The sequence below is a fragment of the Phalacrocorax carbo genome, chromosome 23, assembly GCF_963921805.1.
Source record: "Phalacrocorax carbo chromosome 23, bPhaCar2.1, whole genome shotgun sequence".
NCBI lineage: Eukaryota > Metazoa > Chordata > Aves > Suliformes > Phalacrocoracidae > Phalacrocorax > Phalacrocorax carbo.
In genome coordinates, this window is record NC_087535.1 from 6,145,516 (window position 1) to 6,163,675 (window position 18,160).

The window sequence follows — 18,160 nt, forward strand, 5'->3', positions numbered from 1 at the left end:
GGCTGCTCCTCCAACTTTCTGAGGCACCGTGAATAAAACAAAACTAAACAAAAAGAGCTGAGAGAACCCAAAAAATAAATATGTATTTTATTAATTTTCCCTGCTACGTCTAGGTCTCTGAACTGCCGTGTGCCGCCCTCTGTGCCAGGAACCAGAGCAGCTATTTGATTTAATGTCAACTTTTTTCTGCCTCCCGCGAGTGGTAGCTGCAGAAGAAAGAGAGAGGGGAGAGTGAGGAAGAAAGAGAGAAAGAACTGAGCGCCAGTTATCAACTGCTGCCACCAGAGAGCTCAAAAAATAAAAAAACAAGTATCTCACTTTGTGGCCGATCACTCCTTATTAAGGCAGAGCAAGACGTTCCAGCCCGGGCTGTTTTGTGCACCAACACCCCTCAGGAGCCCGCGCGGCTCCGGGCTGGGACAGGGCTCCAGCCATAGGTTTCCCAGGAAATGGCTAAATCCTGGCGCAGGACAACCAGCCTCGACGCTGCTGGCGTTGCCCGTGGCCCTGTCTCTTGGCTGGCTGCTGCGGGGAGGGGTGGGCACAGCTCTGATCACCAGCCGTGTGTTTTCGGAGCACTGCGAAAAGTCATTATTGATGGCTGAGGCGGGAGACGCCTTCCCAGCGACTCGTCAAACCACAGGGGAAATTAAGATGGCTTCCTTTTCCAAGATGAGTTATTGCCTCTGCAAACACAGCCAGATTTAAAGCAATTTCCTGTCAAGTATATTCATTATGGCTGGAGGAATCCCTGAAATTTTCCTGGAGCTGTGAAATCCTCCCCTGCCTTTGTCCACTCGCTCCAGTGAGATGCCGGCGGAGCCGCAGGCGCAGCCGATGGGGCAGCCGCGGCCAGGCTCCGCAGCACAGCCGGGACCCAAAGGGACACAGGATGGAGGTGGCTCATGACACAGAGAATGGGGGTAGCCTTTTCTTAGTGGCTGCTGATCTGGCCTACATTAATACACCCTTTTCCCCCTTTTTACTTTCTGCCCTTCCAAAGCATGATCTTGGGCTTAATCCATTTTTGAGCTCCCCCAGCTGTGAAACACAAATGCTGCTGATCCATCCAGGCAGACGTGGCTGCTGCGGTGATACAGCCCATAAATACTGCGAGGTAGCTCAGAGACGTGAGGCCGAAGGTCGCACGGGCACCCCGGCTGCAGAGGATGGGCTGCCACCAGGAGGGGACCAAGCCTTGCTGGGCAGCCTGCCTTTCCCTGACAGCTCCAGGGGCAATTCACGGCACTGCCCGTCTGAGACGTACCCTTCGTCACTAGGTCTTTGGTGCTTTATTCACCACGATAATACCACAGCTCATGGGAGACAAGGACCCTAAGTACCGTACAGACACGTAAGAAATCAGGCTTCTGCTCATAAGAGCCTGAAGTCCAGTAACTTATGACTTAAATTGCTGCATCTCTGCTCTCCAGACCCTGAGCTGGTGCCTCCTCCTCCCTGCCTGGATGCACAGGGCACTGCTTGGGACCGGCAACGCGCGCGAGATGGAGAGCTCCAGTTTTTGTGCCATTCACCTCCCTGCCGCGACGCTGCCCTGAGGCAGCCCTGCACTGGCGCGGCAGCGGGGGCTAAACCTCTTTGCCGAACCGCTCGGGCATCTCTGCACACAGAGGTGAGAGAATCAGCTTGGGCAGGCGGGTGCAGGCAGGGCAGGGCAGGGCAGGGAGGAGGCAGCTGGATGGCAGAGATGACAGCGCTGGCATCCTCACCCGCTCTCAGCCCAGCCAGGGCAAGCGGGGCTGCAGGGGCTGGGACAAGGTAAGAGATTATGAGCGAGAGGGAGATGCATCCAAAGTCCCGCATGGAGAGCGGCGTTTTCCTTCCAAGAGCAGCACCCCGGTCCCGCAGAGCCCCCAGATGCTCCCCGCAGCACAGCTGTGCAGCCCCGTCTCCTCCCCGCCCCCCTGCGTTACCTGCGCAGGAGCAGTTTGGGGTGGTTCTTGTTTTCCAGGTTCTTCTCGATGAGGTCCGAGAGCAGCTGCTTCAGCACGTCGGTGGCGTACTCCAGCTTGCCTTGCAGACCCGTCATGATGAGCGAGGCCACGTTGCCGCGATCGCGCATGGAGAAGCTGCGCTGCAGCTCCAGCGTTCGGATGAAGGTCAGCAGGAAGACTTTGTTGTTGATCAGCTGAGCAAAGAGCTTCAAGGCCTTCTCCACGCTCTGCTGCCCGTTCCCTTGGACCTGCGGTGGAGGAGAGCACGACCCTCAGCCGAGGCACGGGAGGACAAGGGACCGGAGGGCAGCCCTGCACTGCCGCGGGGCCGCTCCGCCAGCACTACGGGTGGGGTGAACGGTTTAGCCCTGGGTGCAGAAGCCAGCACCCCACCTCTTGGGGTCTCAGCATCCCCCAGACGTGGTCTCTGGCAAGAGAACAAGCACCGCTCTTTCTGTCCTCCCCCAGCACTTCAGCACAGCTCGCTTTAATCATTGCTCCGAGCTGTACTCTGTGTGCCATAAAGCTGCTACTTTGAGGCTAACGGCCCTACAGATGACACACAATTTTGCTTGTTCTGCACAAAAAGTGACACTCTTGTAAGTAAATTAAATACTAATTTAGACTATTGCTTTATTATGGGACAAGCGTAAAAAATTAATTGAGGCTTTCAGCCAGTTACAGATTCAAGTAATTCATTACAAGTGAAAATGATGAACTACATTAAGCAACCCTTTACCAAACATCTTGGAGACTTATTGGTTTTACTAACGTTACATAATTAAGCAACTGTGTAATTGGCAACACATTTATCACTTCTGCAGTTCTGTTTTTCATGAGTAAAACAAATAAAAAGCATTCATATTTGTTTGCTAGAGCACCAGCTTGTTTGGCAATTTAAAAAGTGAACATAATGTGTGGGACTGGAAAGCTCAGGGCATGGGAATGGGCTGGGAGAGGCTGGTTTTACCAGCACCAGAGCAACTGCTCAGTGGTGGTGGCCCACTGGAAAGGAATCTAGTTCGATGCATTAATGCTAAGTAGCGCTTGCCTGGAAAAGCAGTGCAGCCGTATGGAGCACAAGCAATCAAGACTTCTTCATCTTACACCTCTGGCTGAAGGTTTGGGCCACCTCCCAGTCTGTGTGAAGGCAATAGGACTTTCAGGAATCACCGGAGCAATGCCAGTCTCCGAGAGGGAGCGCTGAGGCTGGTACCTCCAGGCATCCCAGGTGGAGGATGGCAGCCCCGCGCTCGGCGGCAGATAATATTTCTTGAAGCACCATCATTTATTTTTTTGCACTCTCACAGGTGCTCAGGACCCATCTGCAAGATGATCTGAGGGACCCTTGCATGTTCATTATTTTTCTAAATCCTCAGTGTATATATTTACACATACTGGTGGAAAAAACAGGGCAACTGAAGTGCTGGTTCACAGCCTGGCAGGAGCCCGGCCATGCCTAGGCAGGGCGCTTGCCCTCCTGTGGACACGCCGTGAAACAGCAGCAGGATGCTCCAGGCTGGATGCTCCCAGGCGCGCAGCACTCCCCTGCACCGCAGGGTGATTAAGGAGGACTTTAAAAGGACACGGATAACTTATCTGGCATGCTTTGCTGCTGGCCGACAGCAATATTAAAAAAAAAAAAAAGCAAACCATAAAATAAAACTAAAGCAACAGCGGGGAGAAGAAACCGAAAGGAATCAAGCAACGTATGATGGAGATAAAACACCAGCCTCTTAGTTAAAATGAACTCAGGGCTCATCCTGCTAACCCCAGTGCCTCTAATAAGATCTGGTGTGGAAGGCATAAAGGTGCTTCAGGGTTTCACGCTGGCTTCCCCAAGGGCTCAGGAAAACTCCGAAGGGCCGGAGCACGGCCCGTTCGTTACCTCCAGCTCCCGCAGGACAGGGTGGTCCTCGATGCCCGGGAAAAGGACCCTCATGGCATATGTCCGATAGTCGAGGTACGGGATCCCGGAGCGATCCAGGTCGCTGGTTAATTCATTGATGTCTGTCTGCAGCTCTGCAAAAGCTTTTTGGGGAGAACAGAACAAGACAGAGAAACACATGTGAGCTTCGGGAGCTGAGGCTGCGGGGCAGAGGCTTTGGGGAGGGCTGGCTGCCTGCTCTCCTTGGGGGAACGGCAGCACCCGTAAACGGGCCAGCTCAGGAAACCGATTCGGAGGAGACCTTGCTGCGTGGCTCAGACAGACCCTCACCCTTGGAGACTCTGCCTCAGCGGCTGAAAGCGAGAGGGCACACACTGCACAGAGCAGATGCCGAGAACAAAAGATGCTTATTAATTTGTATGCAGTTCACACCTGTGTATACACACCTAAAACACCTTTAAAGGTTGAAGATAGAAATGAGGATCTATTTTCATAACTTGGTGCCTCCCATATTTTCCTTTCTTCTTCTTCTCCACCGCTATCAACAGTTGCCAAAACAATCAAATCTGATGCAGATCGAATTCAAGCAGAAAGAGCCTGCTGCAGGGGTCAGGAAGGAATTCATTCTTCCTCTTGTAACCATGTTATACGTGTGTCCCTGTGTTCATTCTCCAACGTATGAAATGCTGGCTCAGTAAGGTCTCTGCCCCCCAGCTAGGCTGTGCCCATGCTGAAGCTGTGGTCTCTCCTGAAAATATTGCATTTTTTCGTCCTGGGCTTTCAAGGCTACCCTTTTAAAATCAGCTGAACAAATCCAATGCAAGCCTAAATATAGAGAGGTCACACTATGAAATTTGCAGCTATTTATTTTTCTTGGATTCACTAAGCTCCTTTCCAGCTGGAAGGATGTACGAAACAACGGCAGCACCCCTCCCCAGAACGCCTTTTGTCTCAGCCCACCAGCTACAGAAATGACTGCCCACCTCCACCTTCGCTCCCCTGGGGAGAGGCCAGGCTCAGCCGCCTCCTTGCAAGGGACAAGACTTGGCTGCATGGAAACCCGCACGTGGCAGGCCTAGCTACTCCAAATAACACATGAGATTTCCCAGAAGCAAATGCTTGAGGAGCTTCTTCCCATCCCTCAGACCTGCTCCTGCTGCTCTGGGCTCACATCTTATAGACCGGAGGAGGGATTGGACCTGCTTTCCAGCCCCACTGCCTTCCATCTGGGATACCTGCCGTTCCTTGGCGGTCCGAACCTCCTCCACTCGCCATCTCACTGCCTTTTTAAAAGCCCTTTACTAAAAGGCCATTAGACAAGGGGGCACATTGTGCCGGTCACCCTGGGGCTTGCACCGTCCTCACAGTGCGATCCCAGGCACGTCACTTAAGCAGGATCAAGCTCTAATCCTATTCTCTGCACATTAGGCAGCAGAGCCGTGTCTGCCGCTGACACACTTGTCACAGCCCACCCTCCCACGCAGCCTCGCAGGGGACGCTCCCTGCTCCTCTCTGCAAAAAATTGGGTGACTGGGGTGCTGCGGTGGGGAAAGCTGGGACCAGAGCACGGGGCTGCAGCACCGAGAGCGCCCAGTCCTGGGCAGTACTGACCCTCCTTGCACTCCAGGGCCACCCGGGACTCTAGATTGTCCATCTGCATCTGCAGCCTCTTGAGGGTCAGGTCATTCTCTCGGGACTTGCGCTTGTAGGCGATGAGGACGATGATGACGATGATGAGGAGCAGGCTGCCTCCGGCGGCGATGCTGACGATGGCCGGCAGGGTCAGGAGGCTGTCTGAGATGATGCTCACCGAGCCGGGGGAGAAGACGATACCACCAACACGCACCTACAAAGCACAACGGAGGTAACCAGCAGCTTCGGGTATGGGTGTAAGCCTGTCCCAAAGCCCCGTCCTTCGCGGCCAGGGCACGCACCGCACGGGCTGCGCAGACCCCCAAGGGAGCACTGAACCGCCTCTGGTTCAGCCAAGACTACAGCAGCTCCGACCACCTTCAGACACAGAGGGTGCACCTTATGTGAACCAGGGAGGCTTCAAGTCCTGATAAATGTGCCAGCCCTTCGCTATCTGGGCTTTGTTCTTATTATCTGATGCCTCCATTTGACTTTCATTTTATAAGCTTTCAACTCCCTTTTGTAAACTGTGGACATTAGCAACCCAGCGATAATTTCACTGACAAGAAACCAGAGCGGCTGGAAAGGGAGAACAGAGAAGGGAAGAGAAAGCCCCGTGTGAAAGCTGCAGAGCAAATGTGCCGGAGGTTAATGCCAGGATTGGCTTTTCGTGGATGCGCCCTGGCCGCAGATGCAAGCAGCTCTCAGCCAGGCTGCGCTTCTGCGAGCCACACTCTGATCATCTGAATATGTTTTGGATGCTGAACTTAGAGGAAAATAAATCACAATTACAATCTCATTTGGGCTCTGCTCAAGCACTTCGGCAGCTGCGTGCTTGGTCTGCGAGTGGATCAGAGGAAGCAGAAATGCCCAAAACCAAAGCAGAGGAAGACACCGACCGGTGCCCTGGAGGCCGTTGATCCAACCAGTCCAGTGTTCAGATGGCCTGGCTGCTTCTGCTTCAGGGAAAGGCAAAACTTTTCCACCCACTTGGCAGATCAGGCCTGGCTACAAGGACAGATAAAATCCCTTCCTACCCTTACAGGAGGCAGAAGACAGCGCTCCGAAATGGTCTCACCTACTGAAGGGAGAGCAAGCGGTACCAGAGAAAGGATGGTACCTGGTCTGAAGGCACTGCCAGAAAGATTTGCTCCTTCTAGAAGGCTCTGATAGTAGGTGGTGACTTTCAGGGAGGGAATAAGAAGTTTCTCCACGCTAATCCACATCAATATTTTAAACTTCCAATTAGCCATAAAAATCTAAAATTCTACTGATCCTTGGACAAGAAATCGCACTCAATATCTGAGTGAGTCAGGGAGGTGGCGGAGGGGGAGGAAGGACGGGAAGGAGGGAGGGAAGGGATGCTGACAGGAGCGTTCGGTCCCTCACCATCACTTTGTGCTGTCCGGTGAGATTTGGCGGCTCACACAGCAGCTGGGTCTCAGAGACGGTGACGGCACAGGGTGTTTCTCCGATCAGCACGGTGTAGTTGAGCTTTGCTCCCCCGGGAGCGGGTGGGCACAGGTTTCTGCCCTAGGGACAAGGGGAGGGAAGACTGTACAAAGGTGCAGCACACGTTTCTCCAGTTTTCATCTCATTCCCAGCTTGTGCAAGTGACGTGACCCCATCTAGTGTACCCCGTTCTCCAAAGGGGTTATAAAACTCTGCTCTCTGGGATTTTTTTTGCCTCTTCCCGCTGGGTGAGTAAGGGTCTCCTTACCTTCAGGATGATGGGTGACCCCGGCTTCTGCTCCAGCACCCCGGTCGGGCTCAGGAGTTCAAACGTCGGGTTGGGGTAGTATATGAACTTGGTGTCGTTGTAGACCAGCAGGGACTGCACATTGTTGAAGATAAACCCAAACTCATCCGGCCGCTCGACAGCATCCAGGCCGGGCCGGTACTCGGGGGTGATGGGGGGCGCGAGGCAGGCCAGCGCTGTGGCGTTCACCACCTTGCAGACCTGCGGGCAAGGCAAATGCTTTGAAAGGCGACAGGGAAAACTTTACCCTGGATGATGGTCTGATTCCTTAAACATTCCCTGAAAAGTTCAGCGGATTCAAGTTTAGTTGAAAATATTTAATGCAGGTGAGATGCATTACAGCCATGGTTTGGGGGGAATTTGCTTCTCCTCCAGCCAAAGGCACTGGTGCAGAGATGGAGAGCAAGCTTCAAAATGAGCAGTGCTTTAGAGGAGCTAGAGGCTCACATAGCGGCTCACTTAGCCCTTTTTCTTTATTATTTCTTCTTTCCAGTTGCATCCTCTTTGGCAACGCTAGCTTTGAAACAGACCCAGAGCGAATACCTGGTCCCTGCTACAAATCGGCCATTAAAGGCAATTCCTGAATGCCAGCGAGGGAGAGGAACGACCATCTAACATTCGTGGGCTGGAGGTAACACGAAGGTCATCTCCCACCGGGCTGAGGACACCCACAGCTCCTCCAGCCCCTAGAAGCAGGGAGCTGGCTGATTTGTGAGACTCTTGCCTTATAAAGCAGCAAGAGCCCGACCGTTTGGCCTCCCTCCATAAGTGAAGGATTTAATTTCACTCAATTTTGTGTCTTCGGAATTATTTTTGTAGCACTAGAACTGTAACTGCTAACAACAAAATTAGATGTCTTTTTAAAAAGAGCTCAGAAGAAAAGGTCTTCAGAGGGGAAGGGAGAAAGGGAATAGGAAAAGACTGCTAAGTGATTTGCCCTTTCCACGATAATACAGATTCAGTCAGAAAGATCACTGCATAGAAACAATATTTTTCAGTTTTACATGGTCAAAATAAGGTTCTGGAGGTACAGTTCTTATTTGTAGCATACAAGAACATCACTCCGTTCCTGTTTAGCTGTGGATTCATTTTAGTTTCTCACTCTTGGACTGAAAAAATACAGATGGGGGAAGGAGGTGGCATCCCAGATCAACCCCAAACTCTGCTACCAGCTCTTTGCTTTGGGAACAATCGGGTGAGAGGAGGGAGGAGGAGAAGGAGGCCTAAAAATAACACCCAGCTCCACCAAAATACCGCGAGCCCCACGACCAGCATCCTTCGCACAGCGAGGAGGGCGCAGGGAAGGAGCACCTGGCCTTACCGCGGTGATCGAGCTGCAAAAGTGGCCTGAAAGCTCCTTGTTCAGAAGCGGTTCCCCTCTGTCCTTCCTCCCCCGCGCTGGTACAGGCTTGCCAGGCCCAGAGCTGCAGCAACAGGAGGTTTATTTATAGAGAGGCAGCGAGGGAGAGACTAGTTAAACGTAGCAGCCTCATAGCTGGCAGGTCTCAGCGCCCAGCTCTGGGCTTTTACAGAAAGAGCAGGACTAAAATGGGAAGTGCGGAGCAGCTGGGTACGATGGGGACAGCTATGCCTGGACTCCCCATCACTGCATGCCTGTAGCTAGGTACAGGGAAGGGAAGGATGCTGGGGAGAGGAGAGGTCTCGGGGCTTGGACAAAAAGGGGAATATTTCCGGAGTGAAACAAGTTTATCTGACCCAAGACAGAATTCGAGGTGACGGAGATGACCTAAAACGGAGCCCTGCAATTCTAGCGCTGAAAACTCCTTGGCAGTTACTGTGTTGCTGAGGAAGTAATTTCCCATCTCTGTGTGTCAGGAGCCCTCTTTCTGGGGTGCCCAGGGTTTTGCTGCCAACAGTTTGGGTAACTCTAGGGAGAATAGCCCCAGGGCAGCTTTTGCCACGGCGAGTCTCACCATGCCGAGTCTCACCACGCAGAGAGCACCGGCACCAGTAACGACGGCACGTGTGCGTCCGGGTGGGGGGGACCCGCCGTGCGGCGGCGCGCAGGGATGCTCCCAGGTACAGCCCGCTGGCACCGCGCTGACAGCAGCTACTTACGTTGACAAACTCCTTGCCATTGTACTTGACGCGGATCCTCGGCTCCTGGATCACGTCCAGGTTGGAGCCGGTGACGGTCAGAGGCGTGTGTCCGCTGCGGAGAACCAGGAGACACCTGATTAATGCCTCGGGCAGGAGGGGCTGGGGCTGTGCAGAGAGGCTGTGCTTGACAATAAGGATGCTTGTTGATCTCAGAAAGATGTTTTCTGCAGACACTTCAGGCACCAAGTGACAGAGTGGATTAATACCCACTCCCTGAGTCACTGGGGAGTGGTGTCTCACAAGTTAGCTAGATTCTCTACTCTCAGCTGCATCTTCTCCCACCTAACAGCATTCCAAGGCAGCAGGATGAGAAATGGGACCAAAGAAATCAACTGAGCTGAGACTAAATATGTAAAACGATAAATTAGTCACAGTGTTTAATGATTTATATAGTGATGTTTTTAAGGAACGCGATAAATGGTAGGCGCAGTGAAGGAACGGACGTGCGCTTGCATCTGGACCGCAGGCGCAGCCAGTTGTCACACCGAGCTGGGGAGGGATGAAGAGCGCCTGAGGCCATCAGGGCCAGGGAGAACATCCCCCCCAAGGCTAGAGTGCCCCCATCCTCCTACAGCCAGTGCCTCTGAGCAAAGCCTTTCACTCCTGGCCTCTTTTTTATGTGTTAATTAGAGCAGCACAGCCCAGAACCGAGTCTCCAGCACCTCTAGAGCAGAGCCCAGCTGTTCCCTTTAGACCACCTCTGTTAGCAGTCCTGACCAGCCCATCAAACCACCTCACCCAAACCCAGACATGATCTTCAATTTGGGCTCAAAGCAAACATCTCGCAGAGCCTGCTGTGAGACACTTACTTCTTCCTTGGGCAATTTTAAAAAATAATTGGCATTTGAAATGAATGACTGTGTTACAGCCCTTGTGAGCTCAACCATTAGAGTAACACCAGGGGATGAGCATGGCCCAGGATTTTTAGCAGCAGCGACGTCACGGTGATGTGACAGCTCCAGCCACCCCGCTCCTAGCAGTGAATCTGGGATAAACACTACATTTTGATTACATCAGCTTTTTCCTTTCTTGGTGGTTGCTGGTTTTGTTTTATTCCAGGACTACAAGAAGGAGCCTTTAATGAGCAATTGTGCACTTCTTCAGCAGATGGAAGTGATCTTGGGGCTTTATTTGTGCTCCCAGAATCTCGGTGCAAACTGCTACTGCTGTAATTGCCTTGGTAATTACCACTACTTTAGTAAGTCTGGGTCTGATTTTTGGTAAATGCAAACGCTGCAGACGCCCAGCACTGACAAACCCAGGATGCTGGGTGGGACGTGCATCTCCAAAGAGACCCTCGTTTCCCCTCACTGAGTGTATGCTGCGAGAGGAGACCCAGACCGGGTGAGCTGGCTCCTCTCCCACTGTCAGAGCCTTGTGTTACCTGGCGATGCTCCACTCCGGGTCAATGTGCTGCACCTTCGGGTCGTCGATGTACTCAAACAGCAAGGTCCGCTCCAGCTGAGCCCGATCGACGCTGATGGAGACGTGAACAGCCCCCAGGCCGTGGGCGGATGGGGCCGACACGCAGACGATCTCGTTCATGGATCGCCTGTGCAAGAGAGAAGCAGGGGGAAGCATTAGCAGGCACTCATGGCACAGGGGCAGAAAATAACGCCTTGTGCTGGCGCTGCCCTGCAGCGGGGCAGCTCACAAAAAGGCTGAGCCCCCGACCCTGGCACCTGTGAAGGGGATGAGCTCCCAAGAAGGGCAGGGGGGCTTCACTGGCATGGGAGGGAGCTCTGTGCAGGAGGGGACTCTGCCTGCCCACCAAAAGAGAAGCGCAGGCTCCCTGAAATTACTCTTTGTGCCAAACTGCAGCCTCCCGCATCCTTCCGTGAACCCGCTGCCTTCTGTTGGGCGTGTGAAAACAGATGGCTGCTTTTTAAATGGGATGCATAAGCTCACTCAAAAGCCAAATTCTTCCCCTCCCCACCCCACTGCACACACGGGCCCTTGTGAGCAGCATAATGGAGCTCCCGCCTGCGAAGGGCGATGCCACCGTCACCGCTGCCTCCCGGCTTTGTCTGCCCGTCAGAGCAGGGGCGACCTCGGCCTCGGCGCTGGCGCGCCGGACACAAGGGACCATCTGCTTCCATCGGCGCCCCGGAGAAGGTCGAGGTGGCAGGGTAGCGAGGTGCTGTCAAAGCACAAAGGCGCTGCTGGGTGGATGGACGGAGAAGGGGAATGAGATCTGAGCGGCACCGCTGCCGCTGCTGGGACAGAGCTGGGAGGAACCACACAGCTCCGCGGCTCCGGACACTGTTCCTACAAAAACTGCTGGAGGACATGCCCGGAAGGCCAGTGCCCCTGCACGGCTGCCCGTGGGTCGTCCTGCCTGCCCAAACCTGCCCCAGGCTCACGGAAAAGGCCCTGCTCTTTCCGTGGGCTTCTCACAGGGCAGAGGGCAGGCAGGTCTTTCATCACCTCACTGACAGTTCAGCACTTAAATAAAAAACTGGCACTCCTGAACATCCAGTCTTCACCATCCTCACCCTCCTCAGGGGCTGTGCAACTCGTGGGGGTGCCTGAACAGCTGAGGCTTGAGTGCAGCCATGCCCCTGCACAGAAGCTGCGCAGCCAAGCTCCCGTGTCTCTACCTGGGCAAGGGGATGCTGCGTGGGCCCCTTTCCAGGGCCCTTCCACACCCCCTGCCCTCCCTAAGCGCGCAGGCACCTCGCTCGGCACTGGGCATCCCAGGGAGGTGTGGAACAGCAGGTGCCACCATGTTCCCAGCTCACACGCTGGCATGCCCATCCACTGCCACCAAGGGAAGAGGAGCAACCTTCTAAAATACCTGAAACAAACTGGACTTGACTGTTTCTACTGATGCAGTGACATGCCTACCCCTTCCCACTCTCCTCCTCCTCCCACCCTCATCTTATTCTCACTCTCCACCTAGGTTTAATTTAACCACGAAGGCATCCTTGTGCGAGGAGAACATCTCTCCACCCTCCTTGCTGATGCTCGGAGTGTCGCCACGCGTGCCCGTGCAGCCGAAGCGCCGCCTGCCCGCTCTGCCGCCCCGCGCCGGCGCAGCCGCTCAGCCCCGCCAGACTCCGCCGCGCCCGCTTAGCTCTGGCACGAGATCCAGAGTGACGCACCGCTGCTGGCAGAGCTGCTCTCAGCTCCCTCTGATCAGTTAATTAGCTTTCTGTGCTATTATTATGTCGTCATGGTGAATCTACCCACTCCTCCGATCAGAGAGGGGAGAATGGGGGAAACTGTAATTAGAGTGAATCTCATTAGAAGCTGCTTCGTCTAATCAGGCTCCCCCACACCCTCGAGTACAATTGAAGTTCATTGCCTCAAAACAGTCCAAGCAAAACAAAGTGCACAGCGTGACCCCACGTGAAGGATGTGCCATCCATATACTGCCGCTTGCTTTGTTTAAGTTTCTGCTCGCCTGCTGCAATTAGAACATACAGAGAATCCAAACCTCTTCCAGGTTTTGCAGGTCAGTATCTGCAGGTTGCCTGAATATAATCGTACACTGAAGGGATTACATTTCAGGGCTGATTCCGCTGGCGGTAATGCTGCTACCCACGTGCATCTTGAGGATGCGGTCTGGCATCTTTGCTTCAGACACAGGAAGAAATGTCGATGGATCGGGTAGAGTGCTTTTAGCGCTCCGTTCATCTGCACTCGAAGGCCTCGGCATATCCAGACCTCCTCAAGCACCGTTCTAGGGTGGACCTAGAATAAGCGCTGCTAATATCCCAGCACGCTCCCCTGTCTGAATGCCCACGGCTCCCCGTACTGGAGAACCTCTCAGACTTCCAGATGAGAAATTCACCTCCAGGGGTCTTTACTTTCCCAGAAACTTCCTCGGCTCCTCCTGGGAAGCCTGAGCGTGGATCTGACGGGCCCAATCCCTTTGCACATCACACCGCTTTGCTTAGGTCCCTGCACAGGCTGCGCCCACGCTATGAAACCGCCGGCTGCTTCGGGGCACCCACGTACATTTGGTACAGGGCACAGATGTGTACGTGACGCACACAGATGTATACTGCATGTATCTTTTTTTAACTAAGCCCCAAGAAAACCCATTAAACCCTGCAAATGTCAACCCCGTGTTTACACTGCTGGGTAAAAAGCAAATTTGCCATAGAAATCCCAGAGGAGATGGATGGCTGTGCGAGTTTCTCTGCAGAAGCTGCGTGCAGATCCTTGCTTTGCTCTGCCACGCAGAAGCCCACCCCTCGCTCAGACCGTTTCTAGGAGGTTGAGGTGCCTGCAGCAGCGGCTGCAATGAAAGTAACGCAAGCTGGTTTTCTGTGAAAAGAGAAACTAGATGTTTCTTATAAATGTACATTTTATTCAGATCAGCCGGGCTGGGGGCAGGTACTGATGACTACTATAAACATTTTACAACCGCAGTGGTGTTTGCCTGCGATTTTTGGACCAGTTAACGGTGTAACAGCATTAAAATGAAATAATGGCCAGCACTAATACCGATGCAATCCCTCCCTTGCCAAGCAAGGCTCTGTCACAGTAAGAGAGAAGATGCTCTCATGTACTAAAAGAGGGAATGGGAGCCTTCAGGGGTTCCCAGATGAATTTTTGCTGTGGCTGCATGTTCAGCTGCAGCAGAGACACGGTGGTGCAGCCCTGATGACCAGGACGTGCCTGGCAGGAGCCCGCGCTCAGCCCCTTACCCGTAGAATTCGCAGGTCTGGTTTCCCAGGAGCACCGACACACGGCTGCCAGCTCCCAGGTAGTGCCCGGAGATGGTCACCATCGTCCCTCCCGACTCCGGACCGCGGCTGGGATTCAGAAAACTCACCACTGGAGTCTGGAGAAAGAAACAGGACAAACTCAGCGCTCCAGCCTGCTGCGAGAGCTGTCAGCGAGCGGCTGCCTGGGGGCCGTGCCAGCTGGAGAAGCACTGGCCCCCGAGCGCCTTCACGCTTTGGCTGAACAGGGGTATCCTTTGTAAAATGGAAAAGCAAAATAAGGATGCGTCCTGGACATCTTACAAACCTCCTGCTAGATTTTTGAACCCAGCCCTGAGAGACGCACCTCAACAAAATGATGGCAAATTTAGCCTCGGCACAATTTTGTATTTACCGTCAGCTTTGTTCTGAAACAAAGGTAAGCTGTTTGCACCACAGTTTCAAAAATTAAGTATATCCCAAGCCAAGCCAACCGCCACAATGGACACCTGAACCCAAACCCAAATGTTTAAAGTTTGCCAGTGTGGTAGAGCATCAAAAAACCCCAGCAGGGTCTGGGAGTGGGAAATACCACACGACTTAAACAAAAGGCATGGTGGTAACACGAGTGGCCGCTGGCACTCATCAGCTCCAGCTTCACAGGGACTGCCAGGGACAGTACTGTGGGGGCAGAGCCTGTTTCCCACTGCTGCCAGAAAGGCATCCTTCGTGGGCAAACTTAGATCCCACTCGACATTTTATTGGTGATATTATTGCAGCAATGCCACATCTTTATCCTGCCTTGCACCACGGTAGCTATTTATTCCCCTTAATAGAATTTGCAGAAAGGAGGTACCTTTTTGTTTGTTTTCAATCAGTGGATATTACCAAATTGTTTTACTAATGTTTTCCCATTACCCTCTTTATGACTCTCATCTGCAGAGGCTGGCAGCCTCCCAGCTCCACTCCCCTGGTACCACCTGCATGGCAGCTTGGTGAGCTTGTCCTGTTGCCTCTACTCTTTTCGCAATGCAACATGTGTTTTCTGGGTGCCGCAGCATTTGCCAAAGCAGCTTAGACCAAAAGCCTGTTTGACCCTGACTCCTGAAAAGACCAGAGAAAAACACACAATCCACCCTGTTGTGGGCAATTATGGAATAATATTACAGGAGGGAAAGATTTGTCCTTCAGCCGCTCATGGTTGGCTCACAGCTCTCACCCTAGCTGGGGTCAGGAGTTGGACTCGATGATCCTCGTGGGTCCCTTCCAACTCAGGATATTCTGTAATTACCCCAGTTAATGGCAAGACTAGGCAGTGTGAATGGTAACAGGAACGTTTACGCTAGGCAGGCTTGGGAGCATTTCATACCACCAAGAGGAGTGATTCCAAAATGCAAAAAAACCTCCAGAGGATGCTCGATGTAGGATTGCCCATCAAAACCCTCCTTCAGCTTCCAGCCCAACCCTGGTGCCTGTTCCCAAGGTGAATCGGGCACAAGCCGCAACTCTGAGCGCTCCAGACAGCCAGAGCCCGCTACCAGCCCCATCCCTGGGGCCGGTCTGCTCGTGGGAGCCTACGGGCAGAAGGGAGCGGTTATTTAACACGTCCATGAGGTCCAGCAGCTCCCACACACACACCAGTGGCAGAGCCGCACGCGTACTGGACAGCACAGCCCTCCTCTGCACACAAAGTGAATGGCAAGCACCTCCTGGCCACAGGCTCCCAACCTTTCAGGTGTGAGCATCACCTCTCTAAGCACTGCAATCCTTGGAAATTCAAAGCATTGCCAAAAATAGAAACTCAGGCTGTAACCCCGAGCAGTCATTCCTGTAAATGAGGAAAAGACAGGAGAGCTGAGGGCCCACCCTAGAGACCTCCAAAAACTCCCAAGGCTGGGGTGAGGCCAGCATCAGATGAGGGCCTGAAAGCTGAATAAGAATTTTCCATCTTTGCCTCATGATTTGGTGATAATTATGACAGATTTACAGATCCAAAGTAGCTCCAAGGTTCCACCTCTCCAGATAAAACGGTGTAATTAAGGTGACAGCACCACTCCGGCGCGGTGTCAGGCACCAGATGAGCTCACCAAGGCATGAACTCTCTCAGGGTCAGAACAGAGCTCTGCTTTAAGGTACCAATCAATTTTACTGCCGACTTTAATGGCATAAACCAGCTGTAATGGAATTTGTGGCGGCGCTAAAGAGAAAAATAGAGGCCAACTAACAAAAGGAAATGATGTGCTAGAAGTTTTAGGTGCTTGAGAAAAAGAAATGATATAATCAGGGTAAGCGCTGGAAATCAGAAGCAACAATGCAAGGGATGATAATGCTCGGCATATGCTCACCAGGTTGCTGCAAGTTACTATTCCAAGATTCGTCTCCGCAATTACCTTCCACCGGCTCCCGGTTATTATTTAACACAAAAGCAAGAGAACACCCTCTTTGCGGTGCAATGGGAACCCGCCTTTCAGTAATGGCGAATGCGGGGCCGGCGCTGGCAGTGCCCTGTGATGATCAGAGGGGTTTCCAGCATATCTGAGCAGAGCGTGGCGATATTTTGCACCCCCGCTATGCTGTTGAACGCCTGAAATCCCAGGGGGGGGCGTCACTTACGACACCGATGGGGTGGCAGGGGCTAGCCTGATTTATCTCTCAATTAGTTTACAAATTGTGGACAATTTGTGCTGGCGTTTCCCTGCATACAGATTCCACTAAGCACAAAATCGATGTGGCTGGATGAAGTGCCCCGTTTAGGCAAAACCGGAGATATGAGAAACCCTGTCTGTGGCGTTTTAAGTGTATGAATCCAAAGGCTGCTAATTAAAGAACAGAGAGAAATGACCCACTCAACCAGCGGAGGCCCACCAACCCGAAGAGCAGCTCTCCACTGAGCACTCAGAGGAGGCTCACGCTGAACCAGCATCCTTGGAGGGGGAGAAAAAAAAAAAATCCCTGATTATTTGGATGTAGAATAACCCTTCCATCCCAAAGGGCATCGTGGGGAAAAGACTGAATCAACAGACACAGAAACTAGCTCAGATATGTTTAGGTTTCACAGGCTGTTGATTAAAACTAAGTTTCTAGCAGGAGCTCAGTAGCTGAGCTGCTGAAGGACAGACTCTGGCACTTGCTCTCCCGTTGCGTGTTGCTGTGCTCATGCAAAAAGGCCTGTTGAGGCCTCTGTGTGTACACACATATGCATAGAAACACCTTCAAAACCAGCAGGACGCAGTGGCCTGGAGCCATCCCCACTAACCTAGCGCCAAAGTAACAACGTCCATTACGAACAGAGGAAAACTTTGAGTGCTGACTCCTATTTCTGGACAATTCCTCGTGCACAGAAAGTCCGCAGGTACGGAACAAACTTACGCTCTGTGCAACGCTCCTGCTGGGATTGCACCGCTGCACTTAGCAGGGAGCGACAGCCTGGCAGTTCAGGAGGTTATCACTATTTTGGAGGTGCAAGGCTGAAACCAAATGCCGTGGCAGCCCCGGGTTTAGGTTTCCACATAAATCCTATTTATCCTGTAGACCCCTGTGAGCTCTAGATCCTGAAAACTGGGCTTGTTGACCGGACTAACAACAAATTGTGCAACGCCATGGTGAAAGCATCAGGAAAAAAGATGGCAAATTCAGGATTGTCTTCTGGTGTTGAACCCCACCCATTCGACACGTGCATTCGGAGAGCACGGCTGTTCCGCCGGGGGCTCGGGCTGCCCGCCCTCCTCCCCGGGACACTCACCACAAACATGTACTGCTGCGTAGACTTGGCCGTGAACTCCGGCTTGCACTCTCCGATGCACAGGAGCACTGGGCCGGAGCTGATCCCTGGAAGCGCCTGCCCCATTTCACAGACGATCCTGGAAGCAGAAATGCCGCAGTGAGGCTTTGGCAGGAGGTTCTAACAGTGCCCTGCGCAGCTCCACGCAGGGCTGGCTTTCTTTTATCCTCCCCCCCCCCTAAACTTTGATATCTGCCTCTTTGGAAGAAGTTAATTACTGAGTCTATTTTTACCCCATGTAGTAATTTAAAGAAAAAAAATCAAAATTAGACATAATTATTACAAGCTGTAAACTCCAGAGCAAAGCAGAGCACTAATGGCAATATATTAGCCAGTAGCAAAGTGAGTGCGAAGTCCTTAGAGTAACAG

General features: G+C 52.8%; 1 protein-coding gene across 3 annotated transcripts in view; it reads right to left on the bottom strand.

Annotated features, from left to right (window-relative positions):
- The window catches only part of PLXNA2 (plexin A2), a 182,370-nt gene that overhangs the window by 17,241 nt on the left and 146,969 nt on the right, over nt 1–18,160 (bottom strand). For all 3 annotated transcript variants that reach the window (XM_064471865.1, XM_064471864.1, XM_064471866.1), the window contains 9 exons: nt 17,753–17,870; nt 14,014–14,150; nt 10,740–10,907; nt 9,314–9,407; nt 7,196–7,435; nt 6,865–7,008; nt 5,455–5,689; nt 3,844–3,986; nt 1,935–2,203 (listed from right to left, as the gene is read on the bottom strand). In XM_064471865.1, coding sequence (XP_064327935.1) covers nt 1,935–2,203; nt 3,844–3,986; nt 5,455–5,689; nt 6,865–7,008; nt 7,196–7,435; nt 9,314–9,407; nt 10,740–10,907; nt 14,014–14,150; nt 17,753–17,870 — 1,548 coding nt within the window. The remainder of the gene's footprint in view (nt 1–1,934; nt 2,204–3,843; nt 3,987–5,454; nt 5,690–6,864; nt 7,009–7,195; nt 7,436–9,313; nt 9,408–10,739; nt 10,908–14,013; nt 14,151–17,752; nt 17,871–18,160) is intronic.